The sequence below is a fragment of the Nipponia nippon genome, unplaced genomic scaffold (assembly GCF_047370975.1).
Source record: "Nipponia nippon isolate SJK-2023a ecotype South Korea unplaced genomic scaffold, ASM4737097v1 scaffold_8, whole genome shotgun sequence".
Taxonomy (NCBI): Eukaryota; Metazoa; Chordata; class Aves; order Pelecaniformes; family Threskiornithidae; genus Nipponia; species Nipponia nippon.
This window is the reverse complement of record NW_028262402.1, coordinates 6,736,707-6,761,617: the sequence shown is the minus strand read 5'-3', so window position 1 is coordinate 6,761,617 and position 24,911 is coordinate 6,736,707. Positions and strand designations below refer to the sequence as shown.

General features: G+C 49.0%; 1 protein-coding gene across 9 annotated transcripts; it reads left to right on the top strand.

Moving 5' to 3' along the window:
- Window positions 1-76: 76 nt before the first annotated feature.
- Window positions 77-22,977, top strand: TBC1D2 (TBC1 domain family member 2). Of its 9 annotated transcripts, none has more exons than XM_087742194.1 (15): window positions 77-578; window positions 2,224-2,391; window positions 4,111-4,610; window positions 5,271-5,403; window positions 6,333-6,474; window positions 8,622-8,758; window positions 9,359-9,546; window positions 10,691-11,077; window positions 11,916-12,026; window positions 13,672-13,859; window positions 15,056-15,526; window positions 16,646-16,766; window positions 18,767-18,952; window positions 19,582-19,703; window positions 20,403-22,977. In XM_087742194.1, exons 3-15 carry the CDS (start codon window positions 4,209-4,211, stop codon window positions 20,602-20,604), a joined length of 2,790 nt encoding a protein of 929 aa, XP_087598320.1. In that variant the 5' UTR covers window positions 77-578; window positions 2,224-2,391; window positions 4,111-4,208; the 3' UTR covers window positions 20,605-22,977. The 9 variants fall into 9 exon arrangements, with proteins under 9 accessions (XP_087598320.1, XP_087598319.1, XP_087598316.1 ...); XM_087742193.1 differs by having other exon boundaries at window positions 77-643; XM_087742190.1 differs by having other exon boundaries at window positions 77-812.
- The last annotated feature ends 1,934 nt before the right edge of the window (window positions 22,978-24,911 follow it).

Here is a 24,911-nt window from a genome sequence, read left to right as displayed (position 1 = left end):
GCGCGGAGGCGACGGCGCAGGCGCAGCCCGCAGACGGCGCAGGCGCGGTTCGGCCGGGCCGCCGCCATCTTCCGCTCCGCACCGCGGCCTCGCATCAAGCCCCTCCCAAGGGCTCCTGGAGGCATCAGAGCCGTCCTGGAGCGGGCGGAGGCGGGGCTGCCGCCGGGAAGCGCCGTTCCCGGCAGTGCCGCCAGCCGCGGGCCGAGCTGGCAGTGTCGCCCGTGTTCGGTGCGGATCGCTTGCTGTCGGGTCTCTCGCTGAGCCCCTCCCGAGCACCTCTCCTGTCGCGCCGTGGCACGGGCGGCTGTGCGGGGCGAAGGGCGGGCGCTTCCTGCCCGTGCCAGGCCCGGGTCCCGGCGGAGCAGGCGGGCGGGCGGTGGCCGCTCGGCCGGCGCCCCCGCGCTCCGCCTGCGCCGCCGTCGCGGCCGGTCCTGCGGCCGCCTGGCCCCTCGCGAGCCGGGCAGCGCGTGCTGCGCCGGGACGCCGCGCGGGGTTGTGCCCTAGGCTGCAAAACCCCTGCTTCCAGCCTTCGGCAGCTCCGTTCCCTCTGTGGCTGCGTGCCTGTGCCGGGGTATAAGGTAACGCCGGGAGCAGGGTGGTTGTTTTGCAGCCGTGCTGGTACTAACCAGTTGAGGAACTCCAGGTGAGACTTCTTCTAAGGCGCTTCCAGGGTAGCCTACACATAGACATAGCCAGTGCTGCCCTGGTACCGCCCTTTTTGTCACACTCCGTCCTGTCCCTCCAGCTGCAGCTGAGAGGGAGGAGAAGGCAGGTCAGGCTTCAGAGGGGACAAGGACTTCATGCCGTCGCAGGTATATCCTTCACACTTTCCCTTTCTGTCTGTTGGAGGTAGACTCCATCAGCACTGATCTGGTCTAATGGCCAACCGCTGTGCAAGCCGAATTTGGGTGAAATCGGCTTTGGCTACGGAAGTGTGTAGAGTTTTCATGCTGTAAGTAGCTTCATGTGTGCTACAGTTTGGGAGTTTAGGCCAGTGGAAGGATGGGCCACCGGATGTCTGGGCGGTTTTGTCTCTTGCTGCTCGGGTACTAAACTTGGCTAAAGTTGGTAATAAAACTCTGCACAGTTGGCTAAACTTGGAAAGGGGTTTCTTGAGCCCGACGGAAATGAGTTATCGTCAAAGCTCAGCTATCACTGCATGCAGAGAAAGTCAAAGCCATGTAAGGACTCCTTATTCTGGAGACGGCGTTAGAAGTGCCGCCCCCAGCCAGCCCAGTGCCTGCCAAGCCCAGCAGGGCCTGGCAGCGCCAGCGGGAGGAGAGGCAGCTGCCAGAGAGCCTGCGAGCCTGGCTGTGCTGGGTGCCCTGTCCCCCTGCGTGGCCCCAGGACCTGGGCTGCTGGCTTAGGGCAGCCTCTGACACCCCTGTTCCCTGCAGGACCTCTTTTGGAGGCTTTTTCAAGGGGTCAGTCTAGACCCTTTGGCCGAGCTTGATCCTACCAGCCTCCAATCGCCTGTGACACCACGTATCGCTGTTTTTACCCTGTGAAATTTGTTTGCCTTCTCTGATTTGCCCAGCTGACTGCATGGCCGTGGCTCTGGCACTGCGGGCTCCATGAGCAGCAGGTCTGCATCCGCTGCCGCGGCGGTTTTGCAGGCTTGGGGCGCATCCCTCCCAGCAGACGGGACCGGCTGGTTCCCTTCAGCCCGTGATCTGTCCCCCTCCAGGCTTGCTTTCAATGTGCCGCGTCGCCCTGCTGAATCGTTTTCTTCCCGATATACGGCTGAAATGTCCTTTTTTATTTCTTCCACGGCCGCAGCTGCTGCCCTCCCCTGCCCCGCCCCGCCGGGCCCCGCCGCCAGACCGGCCCGCCGGGAGCGCGGGGCGGCGGCCGGAGCGGGTACCCCCGGCCGGGGCTGCGGCTCCCCCGCACCACCCCACCCACGCCGTCTGTCCTCCGGCCAGCCGCCCGGCTGCCCCCCCCAGCCCGGCGCTGAGGTTCCCCCCCCGCCCCGGGCCGGGCGGTGCCAGGGTCCGGTCGCCGCCGCGCCGGGCAGCGCAGCCCTGTGCCAGGCTCCAGCAGCCTTCGCCTGTGCCCTGGCGCGGTGCAGCTGGGCTGGGAGGCGCCTCTGCGGCGCTGGGAGGGGCGGGGGGACTGCCTTGTGCAGCTGCGGAAAGGTACGTGCAGGCTTCGCCACATCTTCTCTTTTCATTCATGAGTCGGTGTCAGAGCTGCTTTCGGCTAAATATCTCTTTCGGACAGTTCCCAGGCAGCGACTGGACCGAGGGAGACTTGAGGCAGAAGCCCCTCTTCTGTTGCTGTCAGATTTGCTTTGGAGGCTGTGGTTACCTGCTTGGTGGTGCCTGCAGCAGTAGCTCTACGGCAGCAGACGGTGTCTTCCAGGGACATCTCTCCACTTCTTTTAAGGAGGTGAGATCTTCTCCTCTAGAGTGCTTTGCAATGCAGACCTGACATGACTCTTTATAACTTGGTGCTTGAATGCAAAACACTTACTTGATCCACACGTTCATGGTGTGGACCCATGGACCGGCATGCTGGCAAGAGGTAGAAGTGTGATGGAGTCTTCATACAGCACAGGGGATTCTTCTACCGGTACTGCCATAAAAGTCCCAGGGTCCCTTAGGGAGATTGAGACTGCTGCTTCTTCCTGATGATGGTTCCTTTGTGCCAGGAAAAATTAGCCTCAAAATGAAGCTTTTGGGTGTTTCCCAAGCTTAACTGAGGCAGCACCTTCATGAAGTGTGCTTGTTCCTGGCCTTTGTGAATGCCTTCAGTAGCAAGATCCACAGTGGCACAGGAGTGAACTAAAAGAAGTTCAGTAGCTTTCCAAAAAGAGTGAAAATTATCTATAGTTGTCTAAAAAGCTCATGTGGGAACAGGAGGGGGCGGCAATAAACATGATGAGGCTTAGCCAGCGCTAGGATGGGTAAGCCTTCTTTCAGTCATGGGGATAAGTCATTCCTAAGAGCATGAGCTTGGGCAACATCTCTGTGTGCTCCACTGCATTAATCTCTGTTCACCTGTTGTCATACAGCTGGCTGTCCTGTTCAATATATTTGTGTCTGCAGTTGGATTCCTGCTAACATAACACTGCAACAATTTATTTGTTTGCATATTTGCTTCAGATATGTTCGTGTCTGAACTGAAGTCTCTGGTAGTCTTCATTTATTGATCTTTAAACCATGGTTTTACTTAAGAAAAAAATGTAAGAAATTATTTATAGGTATTTTTCTGGAGTGTTGTTAGCTTTCTTTATACAAGGGCCATGGGTGTCTGTAGCAAAAAATCACACCTGCCATATGTTTAAGCACTTGAAAAAGTGCTCAGAAACGTGGCAGAATTGCCATCCTTGCATATGATCAAAATTCATCTGAATACGGACCTTAGTAGCTGGCTACGGATTTTAAGTTGGCCCATTCTCTGAGAGGGAAGTTGGACTAGCGATCTCCACAGATCCCGTCCAGCCTTACTTTTCTATTTTTCTTTTGCACATTGTGTTCCTCTTGGGAACCTAGCAGGTTACTTTGGCCACTGAGCAACCAAGTCTCTTTTGCAAGGATCACAGAATTACTTTCTTTGGTGTCTGATCCATCATAGGAGGCCTACTGGATGGAGACCTAACACATGGCACGCAGGCTTTTTAACAGCAGTCCTCAACTGACACAAATGATTTATAAGGATACTGCATAAGGCTGTATGGTTTAAACACCATGGTTTAAAATACTAGTTGAACATTCAGTGGAAATGCTAGGATACACTTACCTGAAATCCCTTGACCCAAGTACGTGGCCCCCCAGAGCTTGTTATCTTGCCATGTTTTCTGCAACTGTTACTTAACATTGTTGTCTGCGGCTTTAGATGCCCTGGTTGTTGCTATTGATTTGATATGCCCACAGACTTGTACTGACTTTTCACTGAAGAGATTGTGGTACTGCTTCTTGGCTGCTAGTCCAGGCTAATTTAGGAATGGAAAAGGGAGAAAACAGATATATAGAGGTCATCTGAGCCAAGGAAGGCAGGGAGCAATGACCAAAAGTCAGAGACCTTGGCTGGGCAGTTTGAAAGCTAGGGACTGGTTTTTGTCATATGCCAGACCTGAGCTTATTCCTCCTTTCTCATTTGCTGCAGGTTCTATAACAATGATGATATAGTCAGGATCTGCTATTACTTATTTACCTACAGAATTTCCTATTTCAGTCCAGTTCTGAGTACATTTCCTGAAAGAGATGAAAAAAGGACCAGAAACCGGAGCTTGTCCCCTTGCCGCTCCAGGCAATTTGGTGGAGTCAAATCCAGACAATACTAGCAGCAATGGAGCCTCAGCGAAAGACATGATTTCGTCTTCTGGAGAACTGGGAAACGGACAGCTGAAACCCAGCAGAGAAGCATCCAGAAAAACACTCTGTGGCTATTTAAATAAGCTGGGCATCAAGGGGCCAATCAAGACCTGGAAGTCTCGCTGGTTCTTTTACGATGAAAACAAATGTCATTTACTGTACTACAGAACTGCACAGGACATCAACCCTTTGGGGTCTATTGATCTCTCCAGCGCCAGCTTTGACTCCAAGGTGGAAAATGGGGAAGGGGTTTTTGAGATCAGAACACCAAGCAGAGTTTTTACATTGAAGGTAAGGGGCAGCGTCTTCTTGTGGGGGCTGTTATGAAACATTCCCAGTCAGGACAGACACATCTCTGCAAAGATACCTCTTAGCTTGAGTTTCACGTTAGTCCTCCCAGCCTGGACTGTTACCATTTGGACCTAAATAACTTGCATTGTTTTGGCAAGACTGGGACTCCATTACCCGTGAGATGGCTGTTGTTTAACAGAATAGGAGTAAAAGCTGAACTGGGTGCTGAATTACAATCATTGAGGAGTCCTGCAGTCCACATGTAATTTGCTGAACAGAAATGAGCTCCCCTTTCTAAAATGGTTGCCTCAGCGGGAACCTCTGCTAGATTTTTCTCTCTGTGAAAATTCCTATTAAGAAACTCTGTGGGTGATTCCTGGCTAAAATAATGGTGACATTTCTGCTTAGCCTTGAAGCATAGCACACCAAAAAACGTTTAAAATTAGGTCAGCGGTCCAGTAAGGTTCTGTTACTAAGGCCATGCTGAAGATCTATTCTGTCCTCCCAAATCAGTGTTAGGACCAGAGGATATAGCATAGGCTTGACACAGCTGGCCTTTATTTCTGCTGACTTGGGCAGCGAAGTGGTGGTCAGCCCTTCAGGATGTGTCTCATGCTGATGAGGTTACTCCCCTCACCTTTCTGTTTTGTGTTATGTTAGGCAATCAGCAAACAGGCAATGGTGTACTGGCTGCAGCAGCTACAAATGAGACGTTGGGAATTTTGCAATGCTCAGAGCAGATTTCCTGTGGGCAGCTCACAGCTTGTGAAGGAACCTCTGGCTGGCAGATCAAGTAGGTGTCGCGTATGTCAGCCTTTCTTTTGCTTTCAGCCCCCCAGTGATGAATGGTGCTCCTCATCTGTAAGTGGGCAGAGGTTTTGGCCAGGTTTTTAAATGCAGGTGCCAACTGTCAATGCTTGGTCGATGTCTGGAACTTCTGGCCTTATTATGGATGAATGTGAATGGGCTGTCTCCTAATCCACAGCATGTGGTTGGAGATGCTCAGGTCTCTTATCATCCTCATGAATTCCCTCTTGATTTTCCTCACGCATGTGAAGTGTGCACATTTGGTATATCCCCTTCCTCTTGTGAGGCCTGTGAAATTTAGAGCAAGCAAGTTTTTTTTTTCAGCACTGGTGGGATGAAGGTGTGCATCCTTAGCAGTGGCAGTACACAGGCTGGTGGATCAGGGGAGGACATAAGCGAGGTGTCCACCTGTTATGATTAGATGCGCGTTTTGTTTGAAACAAGTAACCCCCTCCCTAGTAAGTGTCTGCTCTGAAAGGTTCTGGGTACCTTGGCATTTTGCTACAGCAGGCAATAATTTGGTAACAAACTGTGTTTGTGGAGTGTTATCTGCACATTAAAACTACCAAACATTGTTTGGGATAGGGGGAGAGAACAGCAACAGCTCCCTTCCTTATTCCTTTAGGCAGTTAAAGTTTGATTGTTTGGGGTTAGTCATTCTCATATACAAATGGTTGAAGTCCCTTGATTGTCCTTGAACAGATGACTCTATTTGTACACGGAACCTTCTGTAATTTCACCTAAAACTAAGGACACCTGCTTTGTTGTCCTTGTTCCACCTGGCCAGTTGAACATGTAGTGAAAAATTACCTGTAGTAAAATGTTGTGGCTCTCAAGTTACATGAAGGAGCCAAAGTCCAACGGAAGTCTGTCTTGCTCACTTGCTTCCGTGTCCTGATTTGTTTTTTTACATAGATGTTGTTGACAATGAAGACTTTCTGCCTCCAGTGAAAACACCAACAGAAGCAGTGGGTTTAAAGGCAGCGTCTTTGCCTGCACCCCAAACATCTACTGCTTTGCAGAACATCTCCCTTAAGCATCCTTGGACAGAGATACAGTAAGTGCGTGAGGAGAGCTGCAGTGCAGTTGACATGCTGGCCTGCCACTTTGTGCCTTCCTTGCCTGTCACATATTGTGTGAAATGGGACTCTTGCTTAGGTGGAAGAACCATGAAGCAGCTTTTTGAAGGATATTTCAGGCAAAAGTAAACTACCTGCCAGAGTGTCTTTCACATGCCCCTGTTCCAAAGCATTTCACATCATCTACCTCTCTTAGCAAAGATCCTAGTGGCAGACCTAGGGCTTGGTTAAGCTTTCTTCAGTGTAGATAGTGGTTTGCATGTCTGCTGCTATGCATCTGCGCATCGCTCTTGGAAGGGCACACGGGCAGGCTGAGCTGTACTCTGTAGGCTAGTGATAGAAGCCCATTAGGACTTCCCAGTGGTTTCAAAGGACCTTGAATGTAGCTCGCTGTCTAAAGGAGGAACTCCAAGCAAAAGGCACTTGAGCCCGTAATATGGCCTGACACTGTGCAGCTTCCTACTCCTTGCTGAGTTTCAAGTATGTGAATATTTCCACTGCCTACAATGATGCTGCTATCTGCGGTTGCAATGTGTAACTCCATCAAGGCTACAAGTTACAAGTCTTGGGCAGTTGCAGTTGCACAAAGACAACCCCCATCAATATCTCCTTAAGTGTGTCCTAGTCACTTCTTTACATATAACCAAAAATGTGTAAGTGGCCACAGGTATGGTGGGTAGCCTGGCACCTGCGAAATGTTTTTGATGGGGAGGTTGGTTGTAGTTTTTTACCACCACTACTGTAGCTACAGTCTGATGCCAATAGGAAGAAAGATCCCCCATGGGACCAAACAGGAACAGAGTCAGCTGTACGATTTTGCAGGGTATGTATTCTCTCCTCCTCACTTTGATTAAAAATAATATGATCATATATCCTCCCTCCTCCTGAGCCTTGCTTTTGCTGGCTTGAATAACAGTTGCCTCCTTTCGGCTTCAAGTTGTATTGCTCCCCTGGTTCTGTGAACGTTTCTTCAGGCTCTGGCACTATCAGGCTGGGTCTTCATGAGTGTAGCGTGTCTGATTTCAGCTAAGTTCATCAGATCCCTGAGCTGCTGCTGTCTCAGAGGAAAAACAAAGTGCAGCGTGAGGTAGAGCAAAGTAGAGGAAAGTTGCATTGGATGAGTGCCAACTGCAGACTAGAGGGAATGAAGGTCTGCTGATCTTATGTGCTAATATGTTCCCTGAGGTCAGCAGTGTCTGCTCTTCTGCTGTGGAGCCTTACAATAACAAGGCAAAAGGAGAAAAATATCTAAATGCCAACTTCATTTACAGTTAGGAAGTAGCTGACACTGAGTGTTTTGTAGATCTGAAAACAAGTGTCTTGTTTTGTTTTAGCTGATGGACAACACAGGAGTAGAAGGGAAAAGACCTGTATAGAGACAGGCAACTGTCTCACTTTCCTATATAGGTTTTACAGAAGATACTTGTGCATTTGTGGTTCTGCATGATCCTGTAAAGTCATCTCTTAGTGCTTCTGGCAATATCTGGTAGCAGCAGCTGTAACAAACTGGTTCTGGGTCTGATTGCAATTTTGTTCCTGAATCTCTTTACTGCATGAAAGTCTGTTGAGTTTGTTGTGGCAAGGTTATTAAATGTGGTTCAGAGCACAGGACCTGTGGCTGCTTTAAATGTGGTCATTGTGACACTTTTGGCTGTGCTGTAGATAGATGAGCTTTTCTTGGCACCTGGGGATTTCTGCAGTGAGGTAAGGAAAGGGAGGAAGGGAGAGAGGGAAGGAAAAAAGGAGAGGGAGGAGGAGACGGAGGGAGGGAGGGAAGGGAGGAAGAGAGGAATGTGGTTGACCTACTATTACCTTTGATCCTTCTGTCCAGCCTGATGCATTTATGTACAGGGCTTAAGCACATGGGGAAATATCTCCAGCTGATTTACTGTGCTGATACTGATTTTATGGCATCTTCCTGATTTACACCAGTTACGACCTTCCTCCCTTCAGATCCACCAGTGCCGTGAACAGTTCATTTTCTCAGCACGTGAAGGAGATGATAGGCTTTGGGAGGAGGGGTGGGATATGAGGAGAGGTAAGGCATTGAATAGTTTGAATACGCACTGATTGTAGTGATCATGACTTCTGTTCACTAGGCTGTCTTGTTCTCTTCTTGTTTCAGAAACACTGTCTACAATATCTGTGGCTCCAAGCAGCTCTGGGGCAACAATGGGAATGTCTTTAGCTTCAGTGAATTCCAGGAGCATCCTGAGAACCCGGATGAGGAGCAAGAGGCAGAAGTGGAAGCAGGGTGTGCAGGTGCTTGCTGCTGAGCTGTGTGAGCTGGTCTGAGTGTGGTGCCTTCCAGCAGGGAGTCAGACTTAGCCGGAAAGGGAGGGAGAGGGTGGCAAGTCTTCATGGGACATGAAAACTCTATCACATTGTCTCAGGTCCCTTCCTGTGTTGTTGGCACAAAACCAACTTATCAGTCTGCTTCAGGCTGCATCTGTCTATCTCCTACCTGTGGAACCTTCTGCAGAGGCAAAAATACCATCCATGATGCCAGCTCCATAGTGGTATTTCTTTGAGGTAGAACTTAAATTGCTGCATGGTCGCAGGCTAAGCTCAGCAGCTCCACTGCATGCTTAGGAAGTTACCTCTCCATGATGGTAACTTGCATTTGCTGTGCGCAAGAGGGGTTAACAGGTACCATAAAACATCACGGCTTTGTTTATTCTGGAGGTACCTCTGACTGATCCCTTGCATCTCTGCTTCAACCCTGTGGATCCCAGAAGGTCAATTTTTCTTGTCCTGTGTGTCAGTCTTCTCTGCTGAGCTGTTGTGAGTCCCTCCATAGCAAAACTCAGGAGTCCATAGTAGCAATCCAATACTGTGCAAATTAACCCTATTTCCCTTCAGTTAAGGAGGGGATCCCGGACGATGGAAGGATGGAGCCCAGGCTGAACTGGGCTAGGAAAGCCAGGTGGATGAACAGTGGCTTCCCAGGCTTGCCTGAAGAACTGTCCAGGGAGAAGAACCTAATGGATAAAGTGAGTGTCCTACAGCAACAGATCCTGACACTCACAGAGGAAGTCAAATCACAGAAGGTGAGTGTGGCAAAGAGTTTGCTGCTTCTAAGGGCAGGGGCCTGAGACTGGTCACAGGGACTCCCTTACACCTTGGTGTTAGGCTGAGAAGTGCTCAGCAGGCACTTGCTGGGGACCAGTTGAAGCTCCTGGTGTTACCTCTTTGTATGTGCCTGATTGTGCCCAGCACAAGGGAGACCGGGCTGTCCTTCAGCCACTTCTAGGAAATACAGCTAGCAGATGGGCTGGAAAAGGGAGGAAAAACAAACCCAAGTGCGCTCTGCAGGTGTCTTGCTGGTGCATCTCTATTGTTCAGTGAATGTACAGTCCTGAATATGTACTGTGATACTGGCAGGAACTGCCAGGGTGAGTCATGCTGTTAACAGCAGGTCATTCTTTTTGAACAGTAATCCACCATTAAGAGGTGATTTGACTGTAGAAGTCAGCGTATGGGTCACTGCAAGGGCTGTGTCTCCTGGATGGTACTGTTCTTCACAAGCACGGAGCAATGCCAGGCTCTCCACTAATGATGCTAGTAGCTCTTCCAGGAGAAGAGGAAAGAGAGCCAGGTCCCATGGTGGGCAATCAGTTGCATCCTTGATTTGCTTCCTTAAATGGCTGAGATGGCAGAGCCTGAATCAGCAGCATGTTGCTGGGGCAAGCTTTTGTGCCTTCATGTGGGATGGAGTGAGGGAGGACTCTGGCAGAGGTAAGGCTAAAATGGATACAGCAGTTTCCTTCTGGTAGCACAGGTAGATTCAGACTGCATTATTTCCCTCCCTCCTATTTTACCACACTGCTGGCCAGATCTCCAGCTTCTCTGGTCTCTGCTGTGCCCACCCCCCCACCCCAAGAAGGATGACTGTAGAAAGTCATAATTCAGACAGTGTGAGCAGCAGGTTGTCTGTTAGCAATCCACCTAAAGTCAAGTCATCTGTGGCCTGCTACAGAGACCTTTCAGGCGCAGCTCTGAGAGCAGAGCTTCTCTACTAGGGAAGCACTGTGATTTCAAGATTGCTGCAATCAGTTTTGCTTCTGAAGGAACTCAGTTTCAAGATCCTGAGGACCTTTCACTGTTCACTCAGTACTGGTTGGGTCTGTGCTGTCCATGCTGCCGTTGCCCTGGGTAGCACTATGGTGTAATGGCTTTACATTCCTTTTTCAGGAGCTGGTTAAACTTCTTCACAAAGCTCTGGAGGCAGCCCAGCAGGAGAAGCGAGTATCTAGCATGTATCTCGCTGCAGCAGGAGATAAGGACAGGCTGGAGCTGGTGCGCCACAAAGTGAGACAAATTGCGGATCTCACCAGTCGACTGGAAGCTCTTGAGCAAGAAAAGAAGGAACTGGAGCAGATACTGACTCTCAGAGACAGCCACATCCAGGAACTCAAGGAGCATGTGCAGCTTCTGATGGAGAAGAACCACGCCAAACAGGAAGTCATCATGGCCTTAACGGAGCAGATGGCCCGAGAGCTCTCTGACCCCCTGCAAGAAGCCAACACTATCACTGCAGAGACATTGTATAAGCAGCAGGAGGAGATTGAGCACCTGAAGGTGTGTGAGATGGCGCAGGTCATTTGGGGGCTTCCATTTCTGTGCCCTCTGGTTCAGTGGGAGGGTGTTCCTTGTGGGAAGCACAGAATATACTTCTGCTAGTTGCTCCATCCGTCTCCAAACCAGAGGCGGGCTGGAAGGGGCTCACCTGATACCAACAGGGTGCTCAAAGGCATCTGGGTCCCTTTCAGCTTCAGCTCAGAGCCTGCTTTGTTTGACTTCATGTCACCGTTCAGTGCCTGCCTCTTTCTTCACTCTTCTTTTGTTTCACAGCTGCAGTCTCACTTGCTGCCTTCACTAGCTTTGTTCCTTTGTGTTTTACTCTTGCAAACAGTTTCCCAATACATCCTGGTTCTTTCAAATCCAGCCTGTTGTATGTCACTATATGCACAGTTTTAATGAACAGTTAGCATGGGGTGGAGAATTGCCAAAAGAGCCACTTACTGCATTGTGGGAGGGTGTTTTTGCTGCCAGCTGTGGGGCTGAGATTTGTGTCGTTTTTTAAAAAAATGGAGCAAAAGACATATATTCTTAACCTTATTTAGGTGTTTCTTTAGCTTTATATCACCCAGATGTCTCTGTTTTCTAAGCATGTACATGCAGTGCACTCAGCATTTTCAAGTGTCTTGTCTATGCATGACACTCCTATTTAATGTTGTGCCTTGATTTCCTTTGTAGGCAGTCTTTGTCCTGGGGAGTCCTGTCTTCTCCCCAGAACACAAAATTGTTGAGATATTTTCTTGTCCTTACCACAATCCACACCTGAGGTCCCTGAACTGGGAGGGGCTTCCAAGCCCCTCAAGAACTCTCCTTGTGTGACTGTTTTTCTTCGTGGCAGGATGATATTGATGCATACAAAACCCAGAACCAATTTCTCAACTCGGAGATCCACCAGGTTACTCGACTCTGGACACGTGTTGCTGAGAATGAAAAAGCCCTTCTGATGAAGGTAAGACAAAATTACTTTTTTCCCTTGGTGAGAGCTCTTACTAATTTATTTCCAAAGTCATCACTGGAATGGATTTTGGTCCAAACCACACCAGGAATACGCTTTCTTCCCAATGTGTTTTTTTAGTGTGACCTTTTTTTCCTGCTTTGTGTTCCTCCAAAATTAGACATGATCATTTGTATTCTTCAATAAAAGTAAAATACCTGCAAAGCTCCATCTTAAGGATGCTGAAACCTAACCCAGATTTCTGCATTTCAGCTATGCTTTTGGATACAAATAAAAAAGCAACATTATGTGTAGGGAATCAGAAAATTTTCCTGAGAGCTGGCAGACTGACTGAGCCCTGGCTCCATACAGTCTTGATTTCTCTACCAGGCTTGGCATTGCTAGGTGGCAGCACTCTCAGGTCCTGCAGTTAGAGCAGAGTTCTTATGTTTTCTTAAGCTCTGTTTTTATTTCTAGCCTTGTAAGTGTGCATAACCTGGTTACTCTCAGACTTGTCTAATCCTGCCTTCTGGTCCTGAACCACTTTCCCAGGCTGGTGCTGTGTGCTATTGTTTGTTCTGTGGGTTTTTTCTGGGTTTTACTTCCCTGGGTTTTAAGGTATGTCTCCACAGTCTTGGATTCTGGAACAGGGCAAAAAGCTGCTTCTGAAGTGTTATTGCCATTTTCACATCTGTTTGCTTTCTAGTCCTTTGAAACCCTGCCTACCTCCTAACTTACTGTCCTTCTCTGATCCTGAAACTGCTGTAACCTTCAGAAAGGAAGCAATCAGTCCAACATGCTCAATGTGAGCCAAAATGCTGATTAAAGTGGTAGTATGACAGTATCCCATGCTCCTTTCTTTCCCCTCTATATGCAGCCTAATTCTCTCTGTGGTTTCTGTTTTGTTTTTGTTTTCAACTGCTGCTTCCCACTGAGCAGGAGTCTTCATTGAGCTTCCTGTGAGATATAGGGTGAGTCTTGTCACCTGTGTGGCCTCAATTCCCCACTTGTGGAGTGGAGATAACAGCCCTCGTTCCTTTTTGCTGCTTTGCGTGCCCTGGAGTATGGAGGTGGCAGGGACTGTCCTGCTATTTGAACCCAGTTGGCCTTCCTGTGCTTGAGAAATGTTGTGTACCAGTGCGATAGGACTGGGGTTGCAGAGGGGTATGTGGACACCTTGTCTGTGGTGCTACTGTGTATCCTGAAAATGGTATGGTCATAGCTCAGTCCCAGGAGCAGTGTGTTTTGTCAGGATACAGCTCAATGTGGGGTAGAGAACTTGTCTGAAGAGCAGGGAGAAAGCCTGCAGAGAACTCAGCTGCAGTGGTGGCTCTTTGGTTTTGTCCTGAGCCAAGCTGGCTGGGGTATGGGCATCCACTGATGCAGTGCAGTAGCTAAAGTAGGTGATGCTGTAGTAGGTCTCCTACTCAATATGCAACTTCTGTTGCATGCTAGCTACTGCAGCTTGTGCTTGTTCATAGACTGCAGTGATTCATTCACAGCTGCAATTCCACTGATTGTAGGAAACTGCTGGATGTGTTTTCTGGGGCTTCGCTGTTCAGGAGTCTTCACTTTATGTGCAGACCAAGCCAGTAGAGAGCAGTGGCAATGCAGGAAGAACCATTAATGAGCCAGCTCATTCCCTCTTGTTTCCTCTCAGTGTGCTTGCCTGCAAGCACGAAACTGCCAGATGGAGAGCAAATACCTGACAGTCTTGCGGAAGCTGCAGGAGGCTGTGCCTGGCCTGCCCAGCTCCCATGCTGAGTTGGTGAGGAACCTCATCCAGGAAGCGCTCCAGTGGGATGTGAAGGAAGAAGCAGAAGAAGGTTTTAACCTGAACCCTGTAAGGTAAGACGCAAGAGCAAGGGGATATTCACACCCTTGTAGGAATCTGGCTGTGGAGGGGAATGCGCAGGCAAGAAAGATCCGGGGGCATTTCTACAGCAGGGCCTTGGAGCCATGACCTAGGAGTGGAGGTTGAGGAGGCTTATGTAGCTTGGTGGTGTGGAGACCACAAGTGTCTGGTAGCATCATATCACTGTAGGAAGGGGAAGTTAAAGATGGTACAGCTAAACTTTTCTCGGCAGTGGCAGACAGTATGGCAAGTGACAACAGCCATGGTGTGCATGGGAAGTAAACACTGGACATGAGGATCAACTCCGTCTGTAGGAGAGGAGGCCACCTGGGAGGTGGGGGGTCTCCATCCTTTGGGGTTTTCTAGTCCCAGCCATACAAAACCACTGTTGCCCTGTTCTAGTGCTGGGGACAATCCTGCAGTGAAGGGGGGCTGGAGTGGAGACCTCCAGAGAGCCTTGCCACCAGCACTGCTGGGATCCTTGCATTTGTATTTATGCTTTTCTGCTCAGTTCGTGCCCCAGTACTGTAGCAGTTTCCATTTCATCTGGTTGGTCAGACTCACAGGTTCTCCAGGTAGCTTTGGAGATGAGACCCCAAAGCCAGGCTTGGTCCCTCTGTCAAGAATATAATGATATCTCACAAGTATCCCAGCCTTTGAACTGATGATGCACAAGCCCTCAACGAGCTGTACTATCAGCGCTCCTGGTGTTTTCTGATCAGTAGGAGATTTGAGTTATGTACAGGGAGACATCAGAAGGGACTGTGGATCTCTGTTCTTTGGTCTGATGCCCGAAAGCTTTTGCAGTCCCTTCCTACAGAACTGTCTCTGCACTAGGACATGTTAGAGAGAACGTGTACATGTTGAGCTGGATACTCCATTAGGGGCAAGGGAGCAGGTGAGGTGAGAGAGGTCTGATGAGGTTGGGTGTAGCTCAGAGCAAAGTTATACTTCAGTTCGTGTGTGTATGCCATTGCTGCAGGCTCTCATTTGTCTTCAAGGCTCTGAGACAGTGGGCATGGCAGGGTATCACGAGCAGCTGCCAGTGAAGGATGAGTACCTGTGTTCCGGCATGGGTGACAGGAACCTCGCAGCAGGCTGTAGTTGGCATGGCCCCAAGCAGTGAGTGGCCCTTGCTGCGAGTACCGGCATTTTCCTTTGGACTAACCTCTGCCTTGTGTCCCTCCAGTGAGTATGATGAGTATGGGTTTATGACTGTACCTGACTATGAAGTTGAGGACTGGAAACTTCTGGCCAAAATCCAAGCCTTGGAGATAAAGTCCAACAACTTGCGGAGCCAGGAAGTAGTGGAGAAGCCCCTCCGTGACAGGTGGAACAGTGTTGGAGAGCTGAGCCCCTCTGCAGAGCTGAAGAACCTGATCCGAAGTGGCATTCCAGTGGAGCATCGGCAAAGGGTCTGGAGGTGGATTGTCAGCCGGCACTGCAGCCATCTGCCTGACCACTACCAGCGGCTGTTACGGCAGAGCAAGAGCGCTGAGCATCCTGCCTGCCGACAGATTGAGCTCGACCTGCCCCGCACACTGACCAACAACAAACATTTTTCCTCTCCCACCTCCCAGCTCATCCCCAAGCTCCGGAGGGTGTTGCTTGCATTCTCCTGGCACAATCCTGCCATTGGATACTGCCAGGGACTGAACAGGTGAGTAGCTAGGTGTGCTGCTTCTTAATGGGATAGCACTGAGAAGGTGTAGACACATACTCTGGGCTGTGATTCAAGCAACCCCAGGCTCCTGCCTCTCCAGCATTCTGTCCTGGCTCTAGGTATTTTCCTGCAGAATTCTGCATTTCGTGTCTTTTTTCACCCAGTGTTGTTGCTGGGATGAAGCAAGCAGCAGGATGCACTTATTTGGCATCTCCATAGTTACAGAATAGGACGGAGCATCTATAGGAGGTAGAGTGAGGCAGTCCAAGAATAACAGCATGAGGCTGGGGCTGAATTTCTAAGTCTTAATGTGCTCAGCAGAAGAACACCCTTTTTGCTGAGAAGAGTTGGAGGAAATGTTGGGAAGTGTTAGAGATGAGGGAGTTGCAGCAAATGACATGAGGAGAGGCTGAGGAAACTGGTGGTGTTCTGTCTGGAGAAGAGAAGGTTTAGGGAATCTAAAAGCTTCTTTCACTTCACAAGGAAGGCTATAGGAAAGGTAAAACCAGATTTCTTACAAGTGTGCTGCCAAGTGAAAGAGGCACTGGCCACTAGCTGCAAGAAGGGAATTACTGGTTGGACCTTTTCACATGAGGAAAGTCTGTGTAAGCTCTTCCTGTTCTTTGGATGGTCTTCAGAAAGACAGTTTACACTCTAGAGAGCCCTTGATATTAGATATCATCTAAAGGGGGTAAGTCAGAGCTGAAGGGGGTAGAGGCCGTAGAAGAATGTATGGGAAAGCTATGTCACATAATATGGAGTATCTGTGAGTGAGCTCTTTCCTGTATCGAAATAGCCCAAATCAGCACACTGCTAACTTCAGCAGACCTACAGAACATCCCATTAGCTGTGGAGTCTGGCTTTGTCACACCAGTTCCGTATTTGATGCTTCCTGTTTGCTGACAGAGGCACATGGGAAAGTAACTCACAGCTGCCTGCTTCCTTCAGAAACCCACAGAACAGATTACTTGGTTCTCTGACCAAATGTCCTGCCTTGTTTGATGTTTTGGATGCTCATGGAGCTAGAGACATGCCAAGAGGAATCTTGGATTCTTCAGTTCCTGTGCTGGCCTATGTCTCCTCCTGCAGTGTTGTGTTGCCTCTTGTCCATCACAGATTGGCAGCTGTTGCCCTCCTCGTCCTGGAAGATGAGGAAAGTGCTTTCTGGTGCCTAGTCCATATTGTGGAGAACCTAATGCCGGCAGACTACTACAGTGACACACTGATAACATCACAGGTGAGCTGGGCACCCTCACATCTGCTTTGACTCTGATACAGTGATTTACAGTAAAGATTTAAAAGCAAGCAGTCAGCTTGCAGTGTGTTTGGTTTCTCACAGGACAGTGATACCATCTTGCAATCCCTTCCATTGCAGAGGTGTTGTAGACTTGAGAGTACAAAGTTGTTACACACAAAGGAGCAGCAAAATTGATCCCCAGCACTAGGAAATTGGGAAAGACTCCTGAGTAATCACTTGAAGGTCAGGTTAGTCAGAAGGAAGGTGCCCATTAATTGCACAGTTACTTATTTTAAGGAGGGCCTAGTAGAGGTGAAGCAGCAAATTCTGACATCTGTAGAACTAAGTATGAAGAAGACACCATTCTGCAGCCCTTCAGATGTTTCTTTGGAAACTGCACCCTATCTTTGGAGTGCCATGTGCAGATGGAAGAAAATACGTAGATTTTTATATTTACTGTACTTGCCTCAGTTCATGATCAAATACACTGTTAGTTCTGGCTTTGGGTTTCCCTGCAGATCATAAAGCCCTCTGGCCATTTGATGTAAAATGTTGTTCTGTGAGTAACTTACCCTCCTTGTTCAAAGTCACTGGATTTCAAGGTTTTCAAGATGTGTTGTCTTGTATCAGATATACTACGTCCTCCCAGGCAGACACAGAGCCAAGATCAGCCCTGTATGGTTCAATAGAATTGTAATCGTGTGCCCGTATCACCCACACCCAGGAGTGCCCAGTCTGTTGAGCCTGGCCATGACCTTGGTGTCTTTATTGTGTGTGGTCCTTTCAGAGAGGAGAGTGCTGTATCTGTGGGCCCACAATAGATGAGGCTACAAGCGTCAGTAGCTGAGAGTGACTGATTGTGCCACTGAATTGGTTGACTAATATTTAATGGGACAGTGGTGTGCTGGTGGAAAAGCCAACCCACAGACTGGGGAAGCAGCCAAATCACTGTGCAGATAGCAAAATGTCTATCTGGAACAGGTAGTGTTAGCTCTGAGATTTAATAGGCAGTGCTCAATACTTGACAAATAGTGATTGACAGGGAAAACATGGCAGACTGAAGACATAGAGGCTCCTCTACATTTTGTGAGACAAGACTGTCAGCTGAGGGAGCCTTTTTTAGAAAGACTTCGTGACCTCATGGTTGGTCTCTGAAAGTCTAGCCAAGACCCACGTAAAGAGGAAGGTCTAGGGTGATGCTTTGTGGGTTGGCTAGAAAACTTAAGGTTTAGCTCTTGCAGATTTTAAAGACCGAACGTATCACCTCATCTGGTTTGTACCACTGTGCCACAGCTAAGTGGGCTGACACAGCTGAGGCAGTAGTATGATATGGCATAGGGGAAGACCTAGCCACGATCTTGCTCCTTAGCACTTCCCCTCGTGAAACCACAGCTTTCCTGAGGTGAAGCCTTTATAAACCTGGGTCAGGGATCTCACCAGCTGCGTTTCTGTGTCTCAGCTCGTACAACCAGAAGCAGAGCACAGACAGTACTCAGACCACAAAGAGATGCTAAGTGAGAAGATCAGGTCCTGCTTTCAAAGTCAGAGGGATTCTAGGTGTTTATTCTGTTGCGCCATGTGCAGTCATTCAGACCTGGGCAGGTTTTAATCTGTGGCATTCAACTGGATGCTCATGACATCACAGAAGATCCCAGTAAGACTGATGTGGGACGATGTGGCAGCATTTTCCCTCTTGACTTTGAGGTTGGGAAGGAATATGATTCTCTGAGTGAGAAGAATGTACGTATCTCTTGTATCTTGGCCATGTTTCAGCTCCACACCTTGCACTGGGTACAGCGTACAAGTACACTGCTCAGTAATTTTGAAGGGTTGGGAGACAAAGGATGCTCTGCTCTTCCTAGGGTATGGTTAGGCTAGAAGGCAGCACCAGTGATTACCATGGCATGTGTGGGCCACTGTCCTGTTGCACTGCTCCTCTCCTCCAACACCAGGACTGCTCTTGACTAGGACTTCATTTTTTTCTTTTTTATCAACTTTAGGTAGATCAGAGAGTATTCAAAGACTTCCTGTCAGAGAAGCTGCCTCGCCTCATGGCTCATTTTGAGCAGTATCGGATTGATGTCTCACTCATCACCTTCAATTGGTTTCTGGTGGCCTTTGTGGACAGCCTGGTCAGCGACATCCTCCTGCGAGTGTGGGATGCCTTCTTGTACGAGGGAACTAAGGTGCAGCTCTCTGTCTAGGCCTTCCTCCCATCTGCCCCACCTCTGTGACATGATGGCAGGGCAATGGACATACACGTGTCAAAGAGATGTGGGGTTGAGCCTCTTGTCCTATCCTGCCTGTTTGGTGGGGTGCCTTGATGCCTCACAGCCTCTGTGTTGTCTGTGTACTTTCTGCCCGTAGGCAGACCTAGTCCCTGATCCTGTGCACAGTACCCCTGCCGCTTTTTAGCAGGTAGTCCTGTTATGAAACAGCTCTCTGACAAGCCATGGTGTCTTCTGCTCTGTGGCCCAGACACAGCTGAGCATATCACAGATACAGGGAGCAGAAGATGGGCAGGGGGTTAGTATCTGAAAACATGAGTCTTGCATTGCTCCTGTGCATAGAGAGAGCTGGACAACCCTTGCAAAATCCCTGTGGGGTTGTAAGTTAGCTTACAGAAGGTCATTCTCTTGGGATTAGCTCTGTGCTTCTTTAGGCCTGCCCTAATGCAGCCTATTGAGAGCAGGAGAAGCCCAGCGCCCAGGCTGTACTGCACTGCTGTCTGCCCCACCCCATGTTTTATGCAAGAAGGGCCTGGTCCCTCAACTGCCTAACACTTTGTCAACTCAAATACCTTTCAACCCTCCAGGTGATTTTCCGCTATGCTCTTGCCATTTTTAAATACAACGAGGAGGAAATCCTAAGAATTCATGACAGTGTGGAGATCTACCAGTACCTACGCTTTTTCACGAGAATGATCACGGACGGCAGGTAGGACTGTGGGTTGTAGACAACCTTCCATCCTGGGTTTGTACTTGCTTGCCCGTTAGGTCAGCCTAAAAAGAGTTGTGACCAGTCTGTTAAGAGAGATGCATGCGGATTGGCAGGTCCATGGGACGCAGAGCAGTTTGTCTCTTTTTGACTTTCCCTTCATGGTGTTACTTAAAGTCTTTTTGGTTCGGGCAAAGGCATGCTACAGCAGAGCAGGCCACAAAGTCTGGGCCAGCCTCCTTTTTGCAGCAGCTGGAACTGGTGCTGCCACTTGCTGGGTTTCTCTCAGCTGTAGTTGGGGTATTTGGGAACACAGCACCACTCACAACCTTTTATGACAACATGTGTCTGAGAGGAAGACTTCTATGGTCAGAAGAGCTCAATGTTAGGAATATTCCTCCCCTGGGGCCATCAGAATTTGCATCTGATCCACCGTCTCCTGACTAGTGGCTGCACACCGGTACCTTAAAGGGGGTGTGTGGTGTAACACTTTTTAAAGTGTTGCTTGGATTGGTGTTTGTGTAAGAAGGAATTGGCTGTGATTCCTTTAAGACACTCTGCTGCTTGGTGACTTTTGAACTCAGAGAGCTGAAATCTGAGGCCCTACTCTTTGCCTACCCTGGGATGTACTTGGCATATCTGTTATCATCTGTTACCAGCCAGTAAATCAGTTCACCAGACCTGTCTTTTCCATCATAGGAAGCTGATGAACATTGCCTTCAATGACTTAAACCCCTTCCCCATGAAACTGCTGAGGAACCGGCGGTCAATGCACAGGGAAGAGCTGGAGGCAGAGCTGTGCGAGCTGCAACAGATCAAGGCAGCCTATGTAAAAGAGAGAGCAGAGCAGGGGCCTCAGGACCTGAAGGAGATTGTTAGTGAAGAGGAAGAAGAGATTTAACAAAACCAGAGTTCCTCATCACTTCCCTCCCGCCTTGGAGAAGGTCTTCAGTAGCAACTGCCTGTAAGGGATGGAGCAGAGGGGGAAAGCTGGTCACAGCAGGAGTTCATCTGCCCCAGGAAGCAAGGCTGTAGGTATAGCACCATCTGGGGACAAAGCCAGACTTTGTAATGGATTGGAAGGTGTCAAAGGAGTTTTACCCTCTTCTGTACTTCTCCCCATTCATTCCACCCTGTCCTGTGCTGTTCAGGATTACAGCTGAAGGTCCATAGGAAATATCAGTTGTGGTACCATGACAGAAGTTGACATGGTACAAAAGACCCAGCCAGGGAGGGCTTTTCTACCTTTCCTGATGGAGGCTTGAAAGAGATCTTTATGTACAAGTAAAATCACCGTAAATAATGAACCGAGAGCTCTCCCTCATTGGTACCTAAAGCTTCTGAATTGGTCAGGAAGGAAACCTGCTCTTTGAAGGCATGGTTCCTTCAGCGGCTAGTCTGCCAGGAGAGTGTGTGTTTAATATTGCAGTTACTGAGTCATGACACTGTCTCTGGATGACTGTTGGGCCTGAGGAAGTCCTGGGAGCTGGAGGACATCTCCCCATGGGACTCAGGCTGGGATAAATGACATGAGTTGTTGGAGAGCAGAGTTGCGTCTCCAGTTTATTGTGGTTCCTGTGCAAGTCCATGGGAGCACAAGGTGTGTCCCCTTGCCTGGCTGGGAAATGCTGGGAGCTCTCTCTTCTCTTTGTTTAGCTTTGAGCAGAGCGATCTATGGGTTGGCCTGACCCTGGCAGCACTGTGCCTTCCAGAGGTGAGTTTGCTTCATAGAGGACCTCTCATCTCGGTGTGAAGCCAACCGCAGCCTGGCTGCAGGCAGGGCCTAATATTATGGAGACTTTGACTACCGGGGACACCTGGGTCTTGTGATCTCCTCACATTTGGCCAGAATGAATGTGTGGCCATCTCTCTTTTCCTCACAGCTATGCTCCTCCTGTGCTGGGTTTCTCTGTTGATATCCCTGTTTCTGACTCCCATTCATAATGGGAGGGAGGAGGTCTTTTCTGTAGGAGTTTCTAATATTGAAGGTGTTTGACCCATGGAATATGGCACTCTGGGGGTGAACCTGCAAACCACTTGGACTAGGCCACAAAAGATGGCTTGATATTCTTTAGAAAAAACAATAATTTCCCCTGAACCAAGGAGCTGGCCTCCCTGGGTCTAGCACACAGAGATGCCCTGCCTACCTCTGGGAATGGGGTCTGATAGCCTTCTCCCCTGCCTCCCAGGCTTGCACATCCCCTGGGCTGGATGCCCTGCCTGTGCAGCTCAGTCCTCCCCAGACCCAGGATGAGTCAAGTGCTTCAGATAAATACAACTTCTTTTCCCTAACATGGTGCCAAATCCTGCTGCCCCGCTCTCCTGCTGAGCAGTGCTTTATTCCAGGTGTGCCCACAGTGCTGGCACTGACAGCATGGAGCAGGCCCTGCCGTTAAGGGGGGCTCTGCTCTATGTTTTTAGACTGATCTTGAAGCTAAGCCCATTCAGTGGATGATCCCTCCTTCAAATCTATTGTGGTATAAAGTCGTCAGTGCTTGCAGAGGAAGGGAAAACAAGCATTCATAGCCTGTACTGTTTCAGCCAGGTGGGCTGTAGCCAAGACCATGGACTCTAGTGGAAACAGCACCAACCTCTCTTCACCTGAGACATGTGGTCTGCCTCAGTGCTGCCGTGGGCACAACTGGACAAATCGGTCAGTTTCAAAGAATTATAAAAGTCTGAGTTGGGAGAGAGCTGTAGACGCCAACCACACAGCAGGGAAGTAATCAAAGTGGAAATGAGGTTTTGGGAAGAGTGAATAGATGGGCAAGAGTGAGGTAGATCCCCTGCATGTCACTGACGGCTGCACACATTGGAAGTGTGGGACAAGAAGAAAATGTTACTGGAGTCATACCACAATATCTCAAAAAAAATGCACTGGTTTTAAAATGATGCCAGCTAGGCAGAGAAGCTCAAAACACAGAAGGTTTTTCTTTATAGGGGATATTGCTAATCTCATTTACTCATACTGCTATGTGCATGGGTGCACACAAATACAGATTTTTGCTACTGTTATGGAGTTTTGAAAGGCATTATCTTTTAAAACAAGACCATGGAAATTAGAAGTATACTTACAGTTATATTCTTCCTAGAGCCTTTTGCAACAACTTAAAAATCTTTTTTTTCCATCCTGCCCTTATGTTTTTTAAAAAAGGCATTTGAAACATGCATTATTAGACAAACCATAGGCTGACATTTGTCTACTGTATATAAATAAACATTGGTCTGTGTGGTATATAATGACCCATTAAAAAATAAACTTTTCTGTAGAAGACACGAGGACCAAGCTGTTGTCCCTGATGGGAAATTCTGAAAATAATTGAAATCAGGAGGGAGGGACATCTCAGGGTTGTTAGAAGTTTCTCTTGTGTTGTGTCTTCACCAGCTCTTGGTTTTGCTCCACATGTGTATTCACTGAGGGCCATTTCCTCTCGTCATACTGCCAACCAGTCACTTGTGGTCGTTCTCTACGAAAATGTGGTGGATGCAGGAATATCTGCAAGGCCTGTGCAGACCTGCACCTTAGAACCAAGCTAGCATGTCCTCATGGGCCCTGCTCCCCTTCTGCTCCACAAACTTTAGGGCTACTAAAAAGCACTGAACTCGTGTCACAAGATGCCAGCTGGGCCCAGAGGTTAGCTTAGCCCTACACAAGTCCCTTGGGCCTCTGCAAGACCTGCAGTGAGTATCAGTCAGTGCTGGAAGTGTTTTGAACAGAGGTTACCCCTGCATGAAGTGCACAAGGATAATTCATGCTGCCATGGCCAACTGTTGTGGTTGGAAAATGGTTTGACCTGGTTCCACAGCCCAGTAGCTCCCTCTGCCTGTGCTGGGTGCCTGTGGATAAAACAGGTGTCTTTCCACCCCAGAGTCAGCCTTGGCTGAGCTTTGCTGTAGGCATAACATTACTTGTTAAATTAAGCCTTCTGTCTCTGCATTAATCTAAACCTTGGGGTATCAGCTCCAACCCTAAAAAGGATGGTTTTGATTATTTTTTCCCCCCAGATTGTGCCATTAATCTGTAGATAACCTTGTTGCGGGACTTTGGGGCCACTAAGAGTTTATGTGGTTTTGAGAGGACAAATTGGTGGAGGGTGGCCAAACACACAGAAAGCCACGGCTGGCTCAGTAAGTCCCTAAGCTGCAAACAGGTTAGAGGCCGGGAGGCTGCCCTTCTTCACCCCTTTTTGGCCTGGGTGGTATTGGGCTGGAAGGATCTTTGGTCTGAACCACCATTACCTCTATATGCTGCAGCTAAGCCCTTGCATGCAAAAGCGCTAGTGCACAGCAAAGGCACTCGATCCACTCCTGTATCCTGGCACTCTGCCCTGGAAAGAGGCATTCCCCAGGAGGTTGTTTCTGTGTTGGGTTAATGTTTATCCCAAGCTCGAGCTTCTCATCCAGGGTGAAGGAGAGAGCTAAGTGACAAGGCATTGCCCATGAGCGGGAAGCAATAACACCTCGTAGCAGCAGCTGTCCCACGGTGCTGAGTTTCTTCTCCAGCCTGCAGACTGGCCAACCTCCTGCCACCATCACAGACACAAGACCTGGGGCTGGCTCTCTTCCCATTTAAGAGCTCACTTTGGTGGCCTGAGCCAAAGCTGGGACTTCTCCAGCCATTTCCCAGTGCTAAGAGCTCCTCTGCAGAACATCAGCTCTGTCTGGCCCAGGGACGTGCCAGGTGCAAGAAGACAAACCACTTTCCCACGCCAGGGCCATAGTGGTGGAGCTGGCGTAATTCAAAGCCACCCGAGGTAATTTAACCGCTTTCCTGGAGTTCAGCGAGAGGCTGCGGGCCACACTGAGCCGCTAAATCATGCGAATACGCCTGTGCGCTTTCTGCTCAGCCTCAGGAGCTCTCCAGAGAGGAAAACAGCACAGCAGGTTAGGCAGTGGAAGAGGAGATATCACTAACTGTGGCAAGCACATTTAGGGTGAGGTGTCCCCTCGTCCTGCTGCAGTCAGATGCTTGCTTTAGGCGCATGGTCCACTGCCATTGAGACAAAGTCCCCATTTCTTCTTGTTATTAACTGATGGCTTCCTGCCAAGTGCAAAGTCTGGCTTTGAGATTCCAGCTGATGGATCAGTATTTGCACTGGTTTTAAGCTTGATTTTTATAATACAGAACCTCTTTGGCACGTTCTGGTGTCAAGCTGGTAGGAAGCTTTGAGACTTCAGGCAACATCAAGGCAAGTAAAATTAAATTTC